At 44.7% G+C, this 20,112-nt stretch overlaps 1 protein-coding gene across 1 annotated transcript in view; it reads left to right on the top strand.

Moving 5' to 3' along the window:
- Window positions 1-9,355: 9,355 nt before the first annotated feature.
- Window positions 9,356-20,112, top strand: part of ATP9A (ATPase phospholipid transporting 9A (putative)) — a 53,183-nt gene continuing 42,426 nt past the window's right edge. Inside the window, exons 1-4 of the mRNA XM_017815325.1 lie at window positions 9,356-9,483; window positions 18,004-18,148; window positions 18,466-18,579; window positions 19,686-19,794. Of these exons, the coding sequence (XP_017670814.1) occupies window positions 9,416-9,483; window positions 18,004-18,148; window positions 18,466-18,579; window positions 19,686-19,794 (436 nt within the window). The 5' untranslated portion in view covers window positions 9,356-9,415. The remainder of the gene's footprint in view (window positions 9,484-18,003; window positions 18,149-18,465; window positions 18,580-19,685; window positions 19,795-20,112) is intronic.

Raw genomic sequence — 20,112 nt, 5'->3', positions numbered from 1 at the left:
TCATGGGTATTGTGAAGAAGTACCCTAGCTTCAAAAGAACCTGTGATAAAAGGCCTGCTCTTTGCTGATAGCTTGACACCAAGTGGTACCATAATGCCATGAAAATATGTTGTTAGCAGGAGGAAGAGAGCAGTTTTCTAGCAGGAAGCCAACAAAACCTGCTGTCCTGGGGCTTTGTAACTTGGTGGTATCTGTTGATGTCTCCTCATCCAAACAGCTCCTGAGGTTTGGGGTCCTTTTCTCCCTTAAATATAGACTCTGCACTTGTGCCATAAGGGCTGAGCACGTGTAACTGCTTCACCTCAAAAGCTGCTAAGCTGTGGGGCTCTGCCTGCCTTTTCATGGCTGTCTATAAGAATATAATTACATAATCAGACCTCTGCTGCCTTTAACTTGGTCAGCAGGTGGGAGATGACAAAAAAGGGAGGAATTTTTTAAAGCATGAGTGCTGGTTTAGAAATAAAATGTCAGGAAACTGATGGAAACCAGGACAGCGAGAGGTTTTGGCAAGCAGCTGTATGATATCCCTGCAGCAGAGGGTTACTCAGGGGAATCAGGTTGATTCATCCAGTGCCTGCCTTGGCTGAGTGGCCAGAGTGAGATCAAATGATGTGACTTGGCACAGAGACACTGCAGGCCTTTTGCTCTCCAGGCCACCGTGTCAAGTGTGCCCAAAGCTGCACCTCTGCTCAGTGATGAGGCAGCTCCTGCTGGAGCTTGGCAGGATCCCTGGCTAAGCCCCTGCCAGCAAGTCATGGATCTTATCACAAAACGTGGAGAACAGGTAGGACTATCCCCCCCATCCCCACAGCAGAAGCAGGCTGTGCCATAGGGGTGTTTCTGCTGGAGGGAGCTGCAGGGGAGACTATTTACAAAGCAGGCAAGACTGGGAATTACCTGCTCTCCACCTGCAAGGGCTGAGCCAACACCTTCTGAAACTCAGCGTGGTAACTCCCCACACTGGCAAGTGTGTTCAGTTTACAGTAAAGTTGCATCTTAACAATTAAAAAAGACAGCTGATTCTCCTCTTGCCTTTGCTGATGTAAATTAGGAACAAGTTACCAGAGCTAATGTAGCTCCAGTGGTGTGAGAGCAGAGTGAGCACGGTATGTGTGCTGTCTCTGCTCATTAGCCTCTCTTCTTGCCTAAGGACTTTCTTGTTCTTATTTGTTATTGCTTACTTTCCTCATTGTGCAGGCTGTTGCTTTTGTGTAAGTAGCATATTTGCTTGCATGAGCTGAGGTAAACACTGACTTACTTCAAATGCTAAATTTGAACCTCAAAGTTGTATTGCTTTAGAAAGAAAAAAAAGCACATTAGCTCTAATGTATCAGCTCTGATATTCCTCCGAAAAAAAGATTTCTTTTAATCTACCCTTTCTGTTCAAAACTTTCCAAAAAGTCAGTGGGAACTTTGAGGAGTGAAATTTGTCTGATAATCACATAGATAACCAGCTCTCCTGGCTGAGCTCAGTGAGGCCAATTGCCTTTTCACAGCTGGCAGGGAAGAGATGGGAGCCTTCCTGGGCTGCTGATAAATACAACGTGGAGCAAAGGGTAAATGACCACTGAACTTGGATCAGCAGAGGGGAAAGGACCTGGCTGAGGTGCTTGTGCTGATGGGATGGCAGAGAAGGGCTGAAACAGAGGAAAAGGGATGAGTACTGCATTGATTTTTTATTTTTTTTTTACTGTTTACTGCTGGGTTTGCAGTCTGTTTGGAATCAGGGAAGGCAATGGCTTCTATCTGCAAAATACCAGCTCAGGCAGAAAGCTGCCTTACAGTCTGTGTGATCCCGTGAGGTTACTGCTCAGTGCTGAGGCTTTTTGGTGATTTTTGTGTAGTGTGCTCAGCCCAGAGGGCTCTTCTCTGTGTGCCCTTCCCAGGGGCTCCCTGGTGAGGGCTCTGCAGCGTTGGGGTGTGGGTGAGCTGAACTCATGTGTATTCGGCTTCAACTCACATTCGCCACTGACCTAGAAAAGCGTCTGGCACTGCACGGCCACAGCAGGACAGGAAACAACTCGAGGGCAGAGAAAAGAACCAGCAATTACACACTCCTGGAGCCTATTACCATATTATCTATTTCGTTATCCTATCTTCTGTTTTCTGCACTTTAAGTTAATTGCTTATAAAGGGCGGTGTTCTTTGCAACATTTTGATTGCTGTTAATGCCACCAATACTCAAAGCTGTCTGGTTTATTGGTTTATTATGCCTGTTATAACTGGTGGTGTGCTGGCCATCCAGCCAATCAATGGCAGCATCCCTCTCCTGTCAAACTTCTTTATTAGCATCTCTGTTGTCATATCTCACAGTCCAAAGATCGACTTCTCTGACTTAATTGCTTCGTGCAGAAAATGTCTCAATTCAGAATGAGAACAGGTGGATCTAATCATGGGCCTTATTTTCCAATACTTGGTTTTGGCAAAATCTAGGCATGACTAAAGATCTGTGTAAGAGTGTCTCTCTAAAGAAAACTGAAAAAGCAAATCAAGTAAAATTCACAATGTCTAGTGCTGTTATATAAATATTTAGTCAAGCATGGAACCTAAATCACAGAATCATTTAGGTTGGAAAAGACCCCCAAGACCATCGAGTCCAGCTAGAGAATCAGTCCCAAAATCATTTATGCACATTATCTTCCTAGGCACTCACTTGGCTTTGCAGTCCTATGTGTGTGATGACAGAGGATGCTTTTAAACTGAGTTACCTGTATTGGCTTTACAGCCCTTCACAGTCCTGTAGATCCACTTGGCGAAGTTTGTTTTAGAAAAATTTGTCTCCGTGCAGTCTAGATGTTCAGAATACCAAACATAACTTTTTAATTTTTTTTTTTGACACACTGTTTTTTTCCCCGTGAAACCAGTTTGATTACTTAGGTCCTTTAAGTTCAGCACACATTCAGGTGATTTACTGCTTTGGAGTACCTAAATTTCTGTATATATTAAAAGTACTCCACCCCTCTTAACTCATGATGTCCAGATTTGAAAAACATAAAATTTCCTCATTACTTGTTCTTCTGTTTCCCAACTCAATTCTTTCAGTCATAAATGAAAAATAACCACTTTATGTAGGTTTTTTTTGTTTAGGCTTTTTATAAAATTTAGAAATATAAAATGTGTAACAAATACCAATTTATTTTCACTTTATAGCTTTACATTTTTTTATCACACTCACAGGAGGCGTAACACAAAAACAGGAGCCAGATCATTTCAAGAGCTAACAAAATACAAACACAAACTACAAATGAGAGTACATTTGTCTAGAAAGCCTTTTTCTTTCTTCATTTCTTAGATTTGACAGCTGCCCTCTCTGAACGACATTTTGACTACTGTGGTTTTAAAAAGAAGGTACTGAAGTGTTGTTTTCTTGAGCCACAACATACAATTACGGAAGAAAAAGATCCTACACAAAGAGTGCACTTCCTCAGATCAGCGTGAGCAGTATCTGCTCTCAAACTTCATTATGAGAATGCCAAATGTTCCCTTCATAGCAGAGCCCATGGCAGTAGGAGCTTTATTGTAGTTTCCCTTAGCAAGTGTTGATGGATTTATGGGGGGCTTCATTAAATATAGGCTTAAAGGATATCCGCTATCGCCCACTTGTCAAAAGGAGAAATAATATCAAAGCCATGCGTGCAGATCAGAGCTGCAGGTGTTAACAGTGCATGATAATCTGGGAGTGTTTAACTCCCCAATTAATTGCAGTGGTCTTGTCTGAGCCCAGACGTTTAAAAGATAAATTTAAAAGATGAATGCACCTCGTGTAGGCTGGGGGCACATGTACAATGATACCACACTGCTAATGGTTCGTGTTTCAGGGTCCCACTTTGTGTTTCTTTGCTCTGAAATGCTCCTCTCCCAGTGCCGGCTCCGTGTGCGTGTGGAGCTGAGCCTTGGGAACGGGCAGCTTTTGCATGTTTGCTCTGATTTTGAGGGATTGAATGTCACAGTCCAAGCTTGTTTCAGTACTGCTGCGAGCAGGAGTGATGTTTCAGCACGGCAAACCCACCTCTCTGCTGGTCACTGGTGGGAGGGAGTCGGGAGCTTGGGAGATCCCGCAGTGTACGAGCTGTGCTGCGCAGCTCCTGCAGGGCTGCAAGTCTGCAAACCCTTAGCAACCAAATCCCTGCTCCTGCCCACTGCCTTCCTTACAAATGGTGCAGCTGCAAACACAGCCCTGAAACAAAGCTCCAAATACCGTGTGCAATGGGCTACACTTTCAGACAAAGAGGGTGCACCCTGCTATTTGTAAAACGTGCACTTATGAAATCAGATAATAACAGGTACAAAGAATAATGGCACAACTCCGATTGCCTGTGGAATCATAAGCATTTTGTTCAACCAGTTGCACACCTTTAGTCTGAGCCAACTCCTTAGATGTCAGAATTATCTATAATTTGCTACTCATGCTTAGGGATAAAAACTAAATGTGGTTCCAAAACTGAATTAATCTTTCAGCATATAAAATGTCAAACAGAATATCATTATTATGACCTTCCTCTGTGTTCATCAAGGAAAAAACCCAAAACTAGAGTCCTATTCATAAAAAGCTCAATTATTTATTTAGTAGCACAGCTATAATGGAAGAAAATTTATAGCACATTGTGCTAAATAGGTAATGAGCACAATTTGCAAGTGCATTGTCAAAACCACCCATCCATTGTTTGAGTGGAAAACTGGCACGAGGACTTGCTCCTTGGAGGAATATGGGCACACCCCCAAAATACACTTTATTTACATGTTCTTTAATCAGTGGAGCTTAGAGACCTGGACGCATTTGAGGATCAGTGAAAGCCACTGGAAGGCATCACCTGTGGGTGAGGAGCTGCTGTCATGGGCACAGAGGAGGAGGCAAAGCCATGGGGACAAGGAGGTGGCAGAGCTCTGTACCACAGAGGTACAGTGGAGAACTGGAGGAGAAGGACAAAAGATAAGGCTGAAAAGGCTTCCAAAACCACCGGGAACCATGATGGTACAGGGCCATGGACATAGAAATTTCTGTTTGATTTAGACACACCCTGGAGCCAGTTTTGTTCATAGGCTGTGCTTTGCCAGATTGAGCTTCACCTTGTCATTGTGAGCTTGAATGTCAGATCACGAGAGACCGAAGATCATTCAGTGCATAAAACATAAGTCTACTGGCAAAGCAAGTGCTTGTGCTGCCTGCCCTGGGAAAAGAGGTTAAATCATCCCAATCAACAACTTGGTAGATTTATACAACCCTTCCCATTAAAGATGAGAGCTCAACCTCAATAACCAGTTTCTGGGTTTGAAATGGGATTTACAATGTGCAGAGGTGAGAACACTGACAGCATTTGAGGGGTATAAAACTGCTTGCTGTGCTGTTAATTTAATCATCTGGGGGGGGGAAGTCCTGGGAGAAAAAAATCAAAACATAGATAATGATTTAAAATGATGGAAAATAAATGAGCTCCTTTTAATTAGCAGTGATGCAGTATGAATTTTGCAGCTTGCAGGGCTCCTTTGTGAGCCTCAAGTTACGTGCTTGCAAAATTAAAGCATCAGAACAATCCAGTGGCATCAGAAAAACCAAAATAGGTTTTATTTCACTTGATTTAACAAATCTAACTTCCCAGTTCTAGGCTAGAGGTTTTCCCTTGGGCATTCCTTCTCGACAGGCAAATGAAAATCAAAGGCTTGGAAAGCAGGAGAGCTTGTACCTGCTGTGAGTGGTGAAATCACAAGTGAAATCTTTACAGCAAAGCTAATGTTATGCCAAAAATACATCAAGGAGTGGGTTTAGCCCATTGGGTTACAGCCTAGTCTAGATCCTTCACAGTGATTTTCTAACTAAAAATCCAAAGTGTTTCAATACAAGGCAGAAAATCAGAGTGCCCGTAAGGGAGGCTTTGGAAGTTTGTTTGGCTCCTCAGGTGCTGTGTTAGTAAGTCTGCAGGCTGCAGTGCATCCCTTTGCTCTTCTTTTAGGATTCCTGGGACTGAGTCAGTCAGCTGTTTGTCCTCCCACGTTCTTGGATGTTGGAGTTGGGCCATGTGCAGAAATGACAGGGAGGAAATTTAGCTGCTCCATGTAGGATGTCATTAATTTCTGTCTGATCACAAAGTTATCAAGGGCCAAAATGTGGTGCTTAAAAGAATGATGGATGTTTTAAAATCCAATGCCATTTTCACCTCAAAGCAAATAACAGTGGCATTTGATAAGTTTTATTTTAACCAAGGCTGAAGGCTAGGATTGGCATTTCAGCCAGGTACAGTGTCAGGCCAGTAGTTTTGTGGCAATGGTGTGAATAGTTTGGGTCAAGTACAATGTCCTGTTTAGGTTCTTCAGTTGCTCCTTTTATTAAATCAACATTTCCAGTGAATCCTACCATCCTATATTTTCTTTCATATGAAAAAAATATTTCAGATGGTGAATATGAGAAAAAATGGAGCAAATATGTTTCATGAGCTGAAGTGTTTGTGGGAGGAGAAGGGATTTCTGTTTCTACTTCAATTGTCCCCATGAGGGGATAAGAACAGTAGATTGAGAAATAAGAAATTAAAACATGGTATTACTTAATTGAAATACAGCCTAACAGTCAGTTCTACAAACAGTTTTGTAATAAGACAGCCCTAGTTAGGATGGCATTGGAAATATCTGCCTAAACAGTCTCAGTGCTGGTGCCTGAAGCTGGTGTAACTCTTCATTACATTGCTGAAATGTCCTCATTACAAAATGTTAGGATGACTCTGCTTCAACTGTAAGGGAAAATTAAATGACAATTGCTGGTGTAATCCACAGTGTAACCTGAGCTAGAGCATAGTGAGGGCTGGAAAGGAAAAAGCTGCCCAGAAACTCTGATGTGACTCACTCTTCTTTGCTCCTGTTTTTTTGCATATATTATTTTGAGTTATTTTCTTAATAGTCTTCATTTTTCACTGGGAAAGTACTATTAACTATATTTAAGATTACCTTGAGCTCATTTTAAGATATATGCAAACATCCCTCATCTTAAAGAAATACGGTCAGTTTGGTATATGCTACTTTTTAGTATGTTAAAAAAAAAAAAAAGATGATTTTGAGCTTACTTACACTTGGGCTTACCTACTCATCCTCTGCTGTTGGTTATTGTGCTTGTGGTGTTCTAGTTCTGCAGAGCCTTGAGGTTATTTGTTAAATGAAGGGGTTTGCAGCCTGTTTGTAAAGGGATGAGAAATAAGCTGCTCATGCACTAGAAAGAGGTTCAGATTTTTGGGTGACCGCAGTGTGAGAGGCTGAGCTGGATGTGCAGATCTGACTATTTCATACGATCATTACCTGCACTGGGCATTTCCTCCATCTCTAGAGGTGCACCAGGGTAAATTTGGGTCATTTCAAGCAGGAAGAAGCTTCTCTGGCACGAGTGACAGCCCCCAGCGTGTTTCTGCCCTCACTGCCGAGGCTGTGCAGGTGGTGAGAGCAAACTCGGATGGGCGATGCCCACAGGGCTGGAGCCTCTGCCCAAAGCACCCGCAACAGCCACCTCCACAACTACTGCTCGGTGCAGGCAGGGCTCCAGGAAAGGTCTGCCACCCCCGTTGTGATTCCCCTCAAGGCAAATCCACCTGAAGAAGCCTTGGATCCAAGCTCATGCCCTCCCAAGGCTGCAGGACTCTCGCTAGTGCTGTCTGGCTGTTCCCAGGCTGTGCTCAGCATCCAGCTCCTAATGGGATTTGATTGGAATAAATAAATAAATCGAGGAGCTCTTCCAGACAGATGTTTTCTGTAAAACCAGCCCTTTTTGCAGAGCTGATGTAGAGCACAGCCACAAAGAGAGGAAAGTGTTAGAGGGGAACGTGAGGAAGTGATTTGCAAGGGATGGGGGCTGGTACCCATGGACCTGCTGTGACACTGTGACACAGGGCCATCGCCTCACCAGTTACACAATTGGAAGCAATTTTTTCTTTGTTACTGTTGCTGACATTTTTTTCAGTCACTTGGTGGTTTTCTCCACTGACACGGTTCTGGTGGCTGAGCAGATACCATTACCCTGTTAGACTTCCCTATTTGTGGTTTTCTAGATGTGCTTTAGCATTCCACATTGTAAGAAGGATGTGTTATATGAATATTTGTCTTGACCAATTTTTTTCCTGATAGTATCACTAGGAGAGTGTAATTCATTTGAGCAGGACCGTTGCAGAACCAGTTTCTCATCTGCCCTATGAAATATGTCTCTGTCACTGGGAATTTTGTTTTTCATGTTTAGAATAGTGAATAAGGTCAACAGCACAAAAGGTAATGGGTTGGATATGAGCAGGTGTGCAGTGCCTAAAAGATTCTTTTGATTTCTTGTTTATGGCAAAGAAAAACATGAAGATATGGAGATGGTGAGAGGAAGATGCAGTGGAGGTAGAAGAGCTGGAGTGAAGTGAGATGAATGGATGGAGAAAGTGAAACAGGTGTCAAAGACATGTAGGGCAGAGTTTTGCTGGGGCAGGAATGTGAAGCAACCATGAAGAAAAGATCATGGTGGCATCCAGGACCCTGTCTGGTAAAATACGAAGCACATATTTCAGCTTCTGTACCCCAGTGCTTTTTTTGAATCTGACTTGTATATTTAGATTTAATAAAGATTTAGTCACCATGAATGTAAAGAGATGCTTAAAGTCATAAATAGGCTGGAGCAATTTGTGCCTAGATTGGCAGAGGAAATCTGAACTGGGATCCAGAAATAAGTGTTGCCAGGAGTGGGTGAAGGTCACTGAGCAAGAAGGGTGTGAGGAGCAGTAGCACCATAAAGCACAGTCCTGTAATACGAGTGGAGGGATGTATAAAGAAGGGGAGATCAAGCTTGGAGCCCGTGCTGGCTGCGCAAGGCTGAGGACACACGGGATGTGCAGCGGGCCCTTCCCCTGGGATGAAGGCGAGGAGGCCTCAGGTGCGGAGCTGCCGGGCACAGCTGGGCAGCGGGGCCGGTGCGGGAGAGCCGGGTCCTGAGAGGTGGTGAGAAACGGAGATGGGGTGCGAGGAGATGGGGCAGGATGAGGCGAAGACCCCCAGGTGTGGGGTTGGGGCAGAGCAGGTGCCGGCCGAGGGGAGGGGTGGGGAAGGGAAGGGAGGGGAGGGCAGGGCAGGGCTGGATTGGGCTGGGCAGGGTAGGGCCGGGCTGGGCTGAGCTGGGCAGGATTGCCTGGACCAGTGCGGAGCGGACCCGAGTCCGCGGGGCCGAATAGGACCGGGCGCTCCGGGACAGGCGGGCGGAGGGACAGTCGCGACCCGCAGCCCGGTACCCCCGGAGGAGACACCCGGCCCCGGTGCCCGGCGCGGAGGGCGGGGCGGGCGCGGCACCTGCGTGCTGGGAGCGGCGGCGCCGGGCGGCCCCTCGGCGCTGCCGCCAGACGGCGGCGGGCCCGGCTCGGCGCTGCTGGGAGCGCATCCCGCCCGCTCCGCTCCGCTCCGCCCCGGCACCGCGGCCATGACCGACAACATCCCGCTGCAGCCCGTCCGCCAGAAGAAGCGCATGGACAGCAAGCACCGCGGCGGGTGAGCCGAGCCGGGGGCACCGGGGTGTTGGTGCTGCGGGGGCGGGCGGCGCGACCCTCGGGGCGGCGGCGGCGGCGGGGCCGCGCTCGGGAGCCTTTGCGGGATGCGCGGGGCGGGCGGGGCGCGGGGGCGGCCGCGCTGCGAGCCCCGGGAGGGGGAGGAGGAGGAGGAGGAAGGGGAGGCAGGCAGGCAGGCAGGAGGCAGGCGGCAGGCGGGTGCTGACAGGTTGCTCCTGACGCCATTGCCTGGCGCGCCTGGGCGCAGAGCAGGATCCTGCGGGGCGGCGCTGGCCGGGGGCTGCGGGGAGCGGGGACAGCCCCCGGCAGCCCCTCGCGGGGGGACAGGGCGGCCCGGCCGGCCCGCAGCGCACCCGCAGCCCCGCACAGCCCGCGGACATAGCCCTGCCCGGGTGGCAGCCGCGGGTCGCGGCCAAGGGGGGCACCCGCCCTGCCCGAGTCCTGCTTGTCATCCATCCCCGCTGCGCGCATGGCTCGAGGCTGGAGAATCCCTCGGCCTTGGACCATAAATGGTGTGTGTGATCTGTAACAAAGGCCCTGCCTAGAAGCTCTGATTAATTGTATCAGTCACAGCGATACAATATCCTTGGTGTGCGATGTTGCAATATCCTGAGTGTGGGATGCGTTCCTGAAGGAGATATACGTATATATTTGTACTGGTATTCCCCTGCAGAAAGTTAAATAAGAAAAACGGTCTTTTAATACTATTTCGTTATGAAATTGCACCACTATGCAGACAGGTTGGCTTGCACACAGTGGGATGTACAGTATCCAAGTTACCTGGCTGTCAGTTATTGTAGCATTTCATTTGTCCCCAGGTAATTTGTTTTTTTTTAAACGGGGTGATTGGTATTAGCAAAATAAACCACAATATCTAAGGAAATCCTCACTGTTAGAACAAGGGGAAATATTTACATTTTCCGTGTTTGTTATGGTTTTGGTTGGTAGTTTCCATTCAGATTCCTGTAATTGAAATTGTCATATGTAGTTTATTCAGTATTAGGATTATTCCTTGATATCAGCATTGTTTCTGTAACTGATGTAGCAGTGCCAGTTGAGCTGGAGGAGTCTGTGATGCAGCAAGTAATTCCCTAGTGCCTGTGTCACATGCATCACCGAGCAAGTACCACAAGGTGCAGCCACCATGGCATTACATTTGGTGATGTGATTGAAGGGATCAGGGAGAGGTGAAGGCCTGAGAAATTTCTCAAAGCTTCTTGAATGATTTCTTTTCCAGAATTTCTCTAATCTCCACCAAGACCCTCTTGGGTGTTACGATGTGGTTAGTACTGTCTAACAGAGATTGCCCTCATCTAACCTAAGCTATGGTTTGTTGGACTCTACCTGATTAGCAATCACAGAGATGGTTGCCAGTTAGTGAAAAATTCTGGCAGCATGTGAAGGAAGATTGCCTAGGATTTTTCTCCATAGCAGTTGAAATAACTTGGATTTGGGGGGGTTCTGTTTGGTGTGGTAACTGTTGGGGATGGGACTTGTCATATGTGAGGAACCCTTGTTTTACTGATGAGTAGCCTGTGACCTGTGAGTAGTTTGGTCAAATGATAGTGTGGATAAGAAAGCACTGAAGTCAAGCAAATTCAAACCAGTACTATACACCAAAGAAGAGATCAGCCAGCAGCAGGGTCCCTGGTGACACATCCAGAACAGAGTCCTGGGAATTCTAAGCCATAACCATGACCCCCTTTTTTCTGTTCCCTCTGAGGAAAAACACAAACAAAAGCCATCCAAGTTATGTTCCTTGTTACATATGAAAACGCAGGGATAAGCAAATCTTGAAAGGCTTCACCTTAGCATAGCCTTAACTGATTTCTGCTGTGGAGGTTTTCCTTCCACCAGTGGGCCAACTTCTCAGGCAGGGATTTTTGTCACTGTGGTCTTCTGGAATGGGGAGCAAATTTCTGGGCACGTACTGAATGACTTTGTAGACATCTTCGCTTCTGTTAACGTAGTAATGAGAAATGCCCAATTTTCCTGTAGAGCAGGTGTCATCCAGCAAGGCTTTCATTACCCTCAGTCTTTCACATACTTTGAAGAGAAGCCAGGGAGGAACTCGCTCAGTAGCCTTGCAGAGATAAGTGATGGCTCACAAGGCTGAGGTTTGTGTCACAGAGAAGCCATGTGCTTAATGAACCGAGTGGGAGCAGTGGTTATCTGTTCCTGAGCTCGACTTCAATGTGGCTCTTCCTTACTTCGAATAAAGGCTAAGCTCCAAATTCTGCAGCTGTGTGCCTTAGATTCAGCCATGTTCTCCCAAATGCTTTGCAGCACTCTGGAAACCACTATGAGCTATGTGCCAGGAGGGAAGGATGGCATTAATTGCAGGGGGACTGTTGGTGGGATGGCAAATGATCCTGAGCTTCCCAGGGGCCGAGTTCTGCCGGGAAGGGAGCTACAAGTTCCTGAAGAACCCCAGGTGCCCCGTTCAGCGCATGACACAAGTTTTTCCCTAAATAGCTCATGGTGTCAGTCCACAATCCTGCAAGGCTTTTTTTGAAACCAGCAAACTGCTGTGCTTTTGCTGCTGCTAGGATGTAAAAGGCCTTGATCCAGAAATGTGGAGGGAAGGATGGGGAATGAGACAGGGAAGGAGGAGCTCTACAGTAACGCTCCACGAGGCCATTCCGTTGTACATGCCTGTGTACTCTGGCTCTATTTAAAATGGCAAATTCCATTTCAAAGTCAACAGAGAGGGATGGGAGCTCCTGCCCTCCATCTGCCTGCGTGTGGGTGTGCCTTGGCACGTGCAGAGCTGGGCTGCTTTCCCACAGCCGAGCTGTTTTGCTGGATGGCAGGGGTGGGCTGCAGCAATAGCAGCTCTCCTGGCCCCTTCCTGAGCCACTGCAGCTGTGCCAGTGCACGGTCTGAGATGGAAATGTTCAGGATGTTTCATGTGGAGGTGCATAAAAAGGCTAGGCAGTTGTGCATGGCTCTGGCTTTCTTTATCCATGAAAAATTCATTATATGCTTTGGAAATAATGTCATGTGGGGAGGTTGGTTTGTATGTTAAGGGTGCCAAGGACTTAATAGCACAGCCTGTGGGGGTCACAGAAACATCATCTGAGAAACGTGCCTGTTTTAGAAGTGACTAAATATGTCAATGAACTTCAGCACTAATTTGACAAATACTACCCCTATATTAGACAAATGTGGCACTTTTTTTTCATTAGGTTTGTTTTGCATGAAAAATGCTTATGAAAGCATTTTTCACTTGATCTTCAAATACTTCTCCATCAAACATGCTGCTTTTATAAATAAAACCTGCTTCTTGGTAATGGCTGTTCATCTGGCATCTGACATTCAATCTGTCATATTGCTGCTTCCTACATCATCACTAAGGAAGCATTTTTGTAAGCAAATACAATCCCAAGTGAAGTACAGAGCAGACCTGTTCTTTAGCACCTCCCATTCATTTAGATCCCCGTGCAGATTAAGGAACACATCATTTGTAGGACTCAAAGTTTCAGATACAGTTCACATCTAACAAAATGCTTTTCAGTGGTTGTGAATTTATTTGGAGATTTGCGAGCTTGTTTCTTCTTTAATTTTGCCAAGTTATGATTTAAAATGTGAATTGCACAGTGCTGTATAAGCTGCCCTATGTAAGCTGTCTTCATGTAGTTTTCATGTTCTTTCTGGAAGGTGATAATTTTTAAAAGTTCATGGTTTACCCTGACTTGCTAGTTTATTATACTTCAGGGGTTATTGCAGTAACTGTTAGTCAATGCTTCAGTTGCAAAATGGAGAAGGAGAAATGTTTAGGAATGTGTATTCATTCCTAAACTTTTTTAGAAAACTGCTCAGAATTCTGTAACTTTGTGATTCCTGTTCCTGGAAAATGTGTATTAATTTTATCAGCATTTCTAAGCAGTGATGTAAACTTTCAGCTGTTTTTCCAGACAGCCTTTCTCTGTCAAAGATGTTGTCTTCTGATTTCTTGATGACAAGTGTTTTATTATTCCTAATAATGCCAATAGTTCTCTGCCAGAAACTTCCTCCTCTGGCACTGCCCTTGCCCTGAGCAGAAAACTTTGGAGTAATGTGATGGCCTGAGCATCTGGGTCTCTAAGCTTGATACTTAAAAACAGGGGTAGTATCCAAAGAAGCAGTAGATCACAGAACTACACATAGCATGCAAAATTCTTTCAGGGAGGAACAAGTAAACTCAAAAAAGGACTTTTAATTTAATGAGCACGAGGCTAATCTGAAAACACTTTTGTATGTGCTCGGAGTACTTTGATTGTAGTATCCAACTAAATGGGTTTGTCAGAATGGTGGGGGTTTTTTTGAGGTTAAGGTTATTCAATTTTAAGAGGAGAAAGGGAAAAGAAGAGTGTCTGAAATGTTCCTTGTTAGGTTCACCACCCATCTTTCTGTCTTTCTGCTTCTTCTTTCCCTTCTGCTCTCAGTATGAACTGTGATTTGTCCCTCCATCATGTGGGTCTCCCATGTTGGATATTAAGCAGTAAATGGGCTTGTGGAGATTGGTGTTTACTCGCATTGCAGCATCATCAGGTGTGGGACAGAAAGGGCTCAGGCAGTGGGACTGTCCTGCCAGCACATGAACCTGCCCTAAGTCTGTGAAAACACAATCTGCCACTGCAGCAGCTCCTTTTTTTGCAAAATGCTTTCTAAGGCTCACAGATGTCATATAGAGGATCTTAAAGCAGAAATGAGGAGCTTATTAATGTGTTCTTCCCCAGTGAAGTTTAAGACATCATTGAGAAGTTAAAAAAAAATGTAAAAATTATGGCAAGTGAATATCTTTGGAAGGAGTGATAAACATCTGCCTGTAAGAATGAGTGCATGGTTCTGTGCTTGAGAAATGTCTGTGTTTTGACCAAAAGTTCATTTTCCATCTTATTTCAGCAAGCCACGGGCTGGCACTTGAGGAATGAGTGTGTGAGATAACATTCCTGCTAGTACAGGGTTTGGGTGGTGGGTTTCTGCCCTGAGACCACCCAGCAAAACACAGGAGGGAAAAACAAGGTCATAGAATAGGTGAGAGTTAAATGCCAACGCTGGGGTTTACCGGGTTCTTTCCTAAGAAAAATTCTTTGAATGACTGTGGGGTAAAAGTCAGCATTTGCCAAGATTGTCAGGCACTGGTGCCCGAGTTCCTGGCTGAGGCTGCAGCTCTGGAGGAGGCTCCCAGCCCATGACGTGATGGGATTCCTGAGCGCTGATGAACCTCCCCAGTGAGTGTTGCAATGTGTGACTCTGGGAGCGCTGGTTGTAGTATTGTGTTCGTTGGTTGGACTTTTTTTTTTTTTTTTTAATGAAATGCTTTACATAGAAATGTCGTGCTGAAAGGCAGTGTAGGAGAGTTCATAGTAAAAATGCTGGATATTCTTTACCTGAGTGTTGATAATACTGATATTTGCCTTCAGAACTTGCTGGGCAGGAAGTTTTTCTTTTGTTTGTTCTAATTAGGTTTTCAGTTTGCTTTCCCTGTAATTCAGGAGGTTGCAAAACTGTGACTTGAGCCAGGCAGCAGTTTCAGAAATGTGTTATTTTTGCATAGCAGGTTCTCCCATGCCCTTCCTTGCTTCTACTTGGAGCTGCATTATTTTCAGGTTGTTTCTTAAACCTTATAGTAACACGGCATTTGTAAATTAAAATTCTTACAGCAAAGAGGATCTTTGTGGTGCGAATGATACGAGAGGTACTTTTATTGCAGAAATCAAATTTTGGGTAATTTCACTTTTGTGCAGTTGTCTTCTGCTTCCCTGCCTTTGTAAGTGCTCTCAGTTTTGGGGGATGCTGTTTTATTTAGAACCGCACCAGTGGTTTTTTATTTAGAACCACACCAGAATTTTGCAGTGCTAGATGTTAGCATTCACAGAGTAGTGAATTTCTAGTAATTTCAAACCCAAAAAACTAAAAGCAGTGTAATGGTATGTAAACAGCTGGTCAGAGCACACTCTTCTTGAGGTAAAATATTTTGATTACTTTGCAGGGGGTTTGTTTGCCTTTTACATCAGTGAAGAAAACACACTGATAAGTCATTGAACTTACTAAAAGTCTGAAAGTCTGCTTTGGACATTTAGGTATTGGTTTGAAGATGTGCTCAGGTATTTGGAAAGTTCTTTGGAGCATGTGGGTGAATTTTATTTTGTAAAAAAAATATTGCCAGGACAAGTAAAAATTATATTAAATTGATGGTAGTCCCCTCTTTTAGCCTTACTTATCCTATTGCAAATATTATGATATAGGTGCGTGGGTATTTTTGTTGTTGAGTACAATCCCTACAAGAGGCCCAACCTAAAAAATAAACAAAGGTAACTGGTTTCAGATGTCTGATTACAAGGACTGACTGATTCTGTAAATGCAAAGCACATTGTGATGAAATGGGGTGTGTGGACACCAGATTTGCTCCCTTGGGCAAAGCCTCTTTTTTGGAGCCTTTTCTTCATTGTGAAAGAAGGAAGACCACTTTTTTCCCCCCCTCTTTTCTTTCTTTTTTCTTTTCTATAGAGCATATCTGTTTCCTGCTGTGATCCAAATACCACCATTTCCACTATTTTCCGTTAAAATGTATTTGGGATGCCACTGAATATTTGTCTTAGGTCTTCATCTGCAAACACAAAGGAAAACTGTAGTTAAAAGGTATCAAGCTAATAAAATACACTTCTGTAGTAGAGTTTATGAATTTGAGTGTTTAACACCAGCTTTGCTGTTTGTCTCATGTTGGTAACAAGCTGCCTTTCACATGTGGGCTTGTACACAAATGTGTGGGGAAAAAAAGATCTGTTAGTTGGTTTCTCTTAACAAGCAAAAATAGTTTGTAGAGTTCACAAGAATTGAGATTTTCAGGGGCAAACATAACTTTTTGGATGCTACTACCTTGGGAATAGTCAAATATGAAAGTCTATTGGCTTAGAAACATTACAAATTCAGAATAACAGGTAATATCCCTGTACAGAGGAAAGCAGAGATATGACAGTGGTGCTGCAAGTCTGTAGGATGTCAGATACCTCTTGTATATATCTGAACATTAAAACATCTCCAATTATTTTATTCCACTAATTTGATTTAGGTGTTCCCTGCTATCAGGGTTCGAACTGTTGGCCTTGCCCACTGTGTTTGTTTCTCTGATTTTCCTGCATTCTCCTGATTTTCTCCTTTTCAGCAAATGCAGGTCAGAGCTGGCAACAGCAGTGGTGTTGGTAGAATGGAGCTGTACACTGTCAGCGATACCTGGTGTGGATGAAAGCAGTAGGATCATTACTGAAACTGGGAGACCTTACACATCCTCTGGTTTTGGAATGGAGGGTTTGACTTAACCTGGAGGGGTAGGAGACTGTTGGGAACCATCCAAAACTTGTGATTTCGTGTTCCTTCAGTGCCAGCATGGGAGTGCCGTGTAATGTTCTGCTGTCTTGTCAGCATTTTGTTCTCAAAGCTTTTTTGAGCAAGAAAACCACTTTTCCTCTGTTTGGGTGGCATTTCTACACTTAGGGCTCAGGTTGTGCTTGAGTACAGACTAGAGAAAATCCACCTTGCCAGGGCTCATCTGTCACTCTTCATGAAATAGAATAATGACTAAGTAATTTGATTATGCAAAAATTCTTTTATCTAGTATTAAAAGCTCATGAGAAATTATCTTGCAAGCCAGCCTTGGGAAGTTAATGTCTGTGTCTGCTCACGTAGCATGGGATCACATGGTGACACCTCTTCTTTATTTCTGAAAGCAAAGTTGATTTTTACTCCCCTTCTGTACTGAGGGAACTGACTTATCTGATTATTCGCATCCAGCAGGGCATAAAACATTTTAAAAAATGGTTCTTTGTAGGAAACCACCTTCTGTGTGGTGAGTTGTGCACTCTGATCATGGTGCTGCATGTATCTTCCTGCAAGACAGGGACTTCAAGAGCTGAACGCTTTGTGTACTTCCTTAAATAGTTATTTCTTTGTTAGCTGCGCATTTAAGTGAACTTCTGTGGCAGAATGCTTGATTCAAGAACAGATCTTTGTGGTGCTTTCTGGAAGGATGTTTGTGAGAGCTCTGAAGCTTTTGGTTATCAATCCAGCTGATGCTGACTTTCCCAAATGTCAATGAAATTCAATAGGGCTGTTTTTAAAGGAACAAGGAGGGTTGGGAAGAGATTGGTTTTCAGAAAGCAGCAGTGACAACAGGAAAATAACCCTTTTGGGGTTTGGGAGGGTACAATGCTGTGATTTTGAACAGAGAGGCTTTTTCAAGGTACAAGAGGGATTTCTGATGCGTCTTTGCATCTTCCCTGGAGGGACTGATGCTCTGTTTGATTCCTTGTCTGGAGTAAGGATTTGTAACATCACTAAAATTCATGTGAGCAGGGATTTCTTGCTGGCCCTTGTGCCAGGCTGAAGGTCTTGTGAGGCACCTGGAGCTGGTGGCAGGTGGGCTCCCACCTGTGGAAAGAAAAGGTCTGGGGTAAATGTGTGTGACTCAGAGAAGTGTGTTAAAAATGAAGGAATGAATTAATTAATGTTCCTCCTACAGGTGTTGTGAGTGCTTAAGATGCTGTGGGAGGAGAGACCCGAGGCCTCGCACTGTTTGGCTTGGCCATCCCGAGAAGAGAGACCAGAGATACCCTCGCAACGTGATCAACAATCAGAAATACAACTTTTTTACATTTCTCCCTGGGGTAAGTGTGAATAAAGTTGCTTTTCATCGTCCCACCCTATTGCTTTCCCCACTTGCAGTGGTTTTGCAGTAGACAGGTGCAGAACCTGGAGCTGGAGAAAATCATGTTTGGGTTGGGTTTGGTAGGCTTCCTGCAAAGGCTGCCTTAGGGCAGACACTGATCTGTCCTGAGTGGCCAGGACTACTTTAAGACTGCCCCAAATTGGCGTTTAGTCACTGGAAGAGCATGCAAAAATGTTTCTGGTGGTTAGGTCAATATGCATAACATCTGAACTCCATTAATCTCCTCCATCCTCTTCTTTTCTCGTTTTTTTTTAGGTGTTGTTTAACCAGTTCAAATACTTCTTCAACCTTTATTTCTTGCTTTTGGCCTGCTCTCAGTTCGTCGTTGAGATGAGGCTTGGTGCACTTTACACGTACTGGGTTCCTCTGGTAGGTCACTGAAGGTTTATTTATTCAAGCAAGTTGAAGAAAAAAAGTTTTAAAGCCCATCCTGGGGTTTCTACATGTGTCTACATGTTTAAACACTGCAGAAACATTCTACCTTGCATTTCATTACTGTATTAATGAATTAGATCGTGCATTTAAACCCAGATGTATGTGCTAGAAACCTTCAGTTTCCAACATCACCTCGCCCCCTTCTAAAAATGGAAAAGTTCCTTATTGACAGAGATAATCAATGCACAGTTGCAGTTTTCAACAATACAGGTTGAATAAAGTTCATTTTCTGTGATGGATTAGGAGAGTTTTAACTGTTTAGTGAGTCTGAGCTCAATAATGTCTAGTAAAAATAGGACTTTTTGATACTAACCCCATAAATAATTTGTTTGCGTTAATTTAGTTACATTTTATACAGTGAAGGGTGTGATGTGGGCATTTTCCTCCTGACAAATGGAAATGAAATGACTGCTCATATCCACAGAAAAGTAGGACTGAAACCCTAATCAGGCAAATGTGTAATTATACCATGAGTAGTGCACATTAATATCTTTAGAGTGCTTATTTGTGCAGGTTGAGTGTGTGTGTACATACACAGGAAGGCACATGCATTCTCTACTTATGTATCTGTATATTTAAATTTCTGTGTAGATTTCTGTATAAATAAGGATATAAAATAAAGAAAGTTAGCTAACTTTGATGGCTCTGTGGTGGCAGGAGTACTGAGTTTTGAGGGATCCTGTCTTCCAGTGGACTCCTGTGTAACCCCTCTCAGTTACCTGTGAATTGAGATGAAATATGTTATTTACATTCTTCAGATAAACTTTACAAAAATTTTCTTGGGGGGAGAATCACGGTAAAACTGAAAAACAACCGTGTTTTTTTAAGCAATGAGGTTTTTTTTAAGCAACTCTTGTTAGTTTGGTGTTGGGAGTCCTGCGCAGCAGCACATACCACCGTACGATTTAGGAAGATAAGACGGAATAAGGAAATGCAGATTGTTGGCATTGGCACTGACAAGTATCGCTCTTATTAGAGGCAGATGTGATTTTTCCTGACCTTTCCATCCATTCTGTGTCCCCCCTCCGTGCTCCTCGCAGGGGTTTGTGCTGGCTGTGACGGTGATCCGGGAGGCGGCGGAGGAGATCCGATGTTACATGCGGGACAAGGAAGTGAACTCGCAGATCTACAGCAAGCTCACAGCCAGAGGTCAGCCCGGCGGCTCCGGCACCCCCTGCATCCTGCTGGCACTCAATCCAACACTGCTGGCAGGCAGAGCCACGGCTCAGGGAGTGGGGATGGGGTTGTGGGCGTGTGGTGGCCGCTGCGGAGCCCTTGGGGGTCCGGGTGGCTTCTCCTGGATGGCTCCTCACCAGGCTGTGCTGGAGGCTGGGGTTTGCTGAGGGGTTTATGGGATCATAGAATGGCCTGGGTTGGAAGGGACCTTAAAGACCATCTCATTCCACTCCCCTGCCATGGGCAGGGACACCTTCCACTAGCCCAAGTTGCTCCAAGCCCCGTCCAACC

Source organism: Lepidothrix coronata, unplaced genomic scaffold (genome assembly GCF_001604755.1).
Source record: "Lepidothrix coronata isolate B3197 unplaced genomic scaffold, Lepidothrix_coronata-1.0 Scaffold49, whole genome shotgun sequence".
Classification (NCBI taxonomy): domain Eukaryota; kingdom Metazoa; phylum Chordata; class Aves; order Passeriformes; family Pipridae; genus Lepidothrix; species Lepidothrix coronata.
Note: the sequence above shows the minus strand (reverse complement) of the source record. Positions and strands in the feature narration are given on the sequence as shown.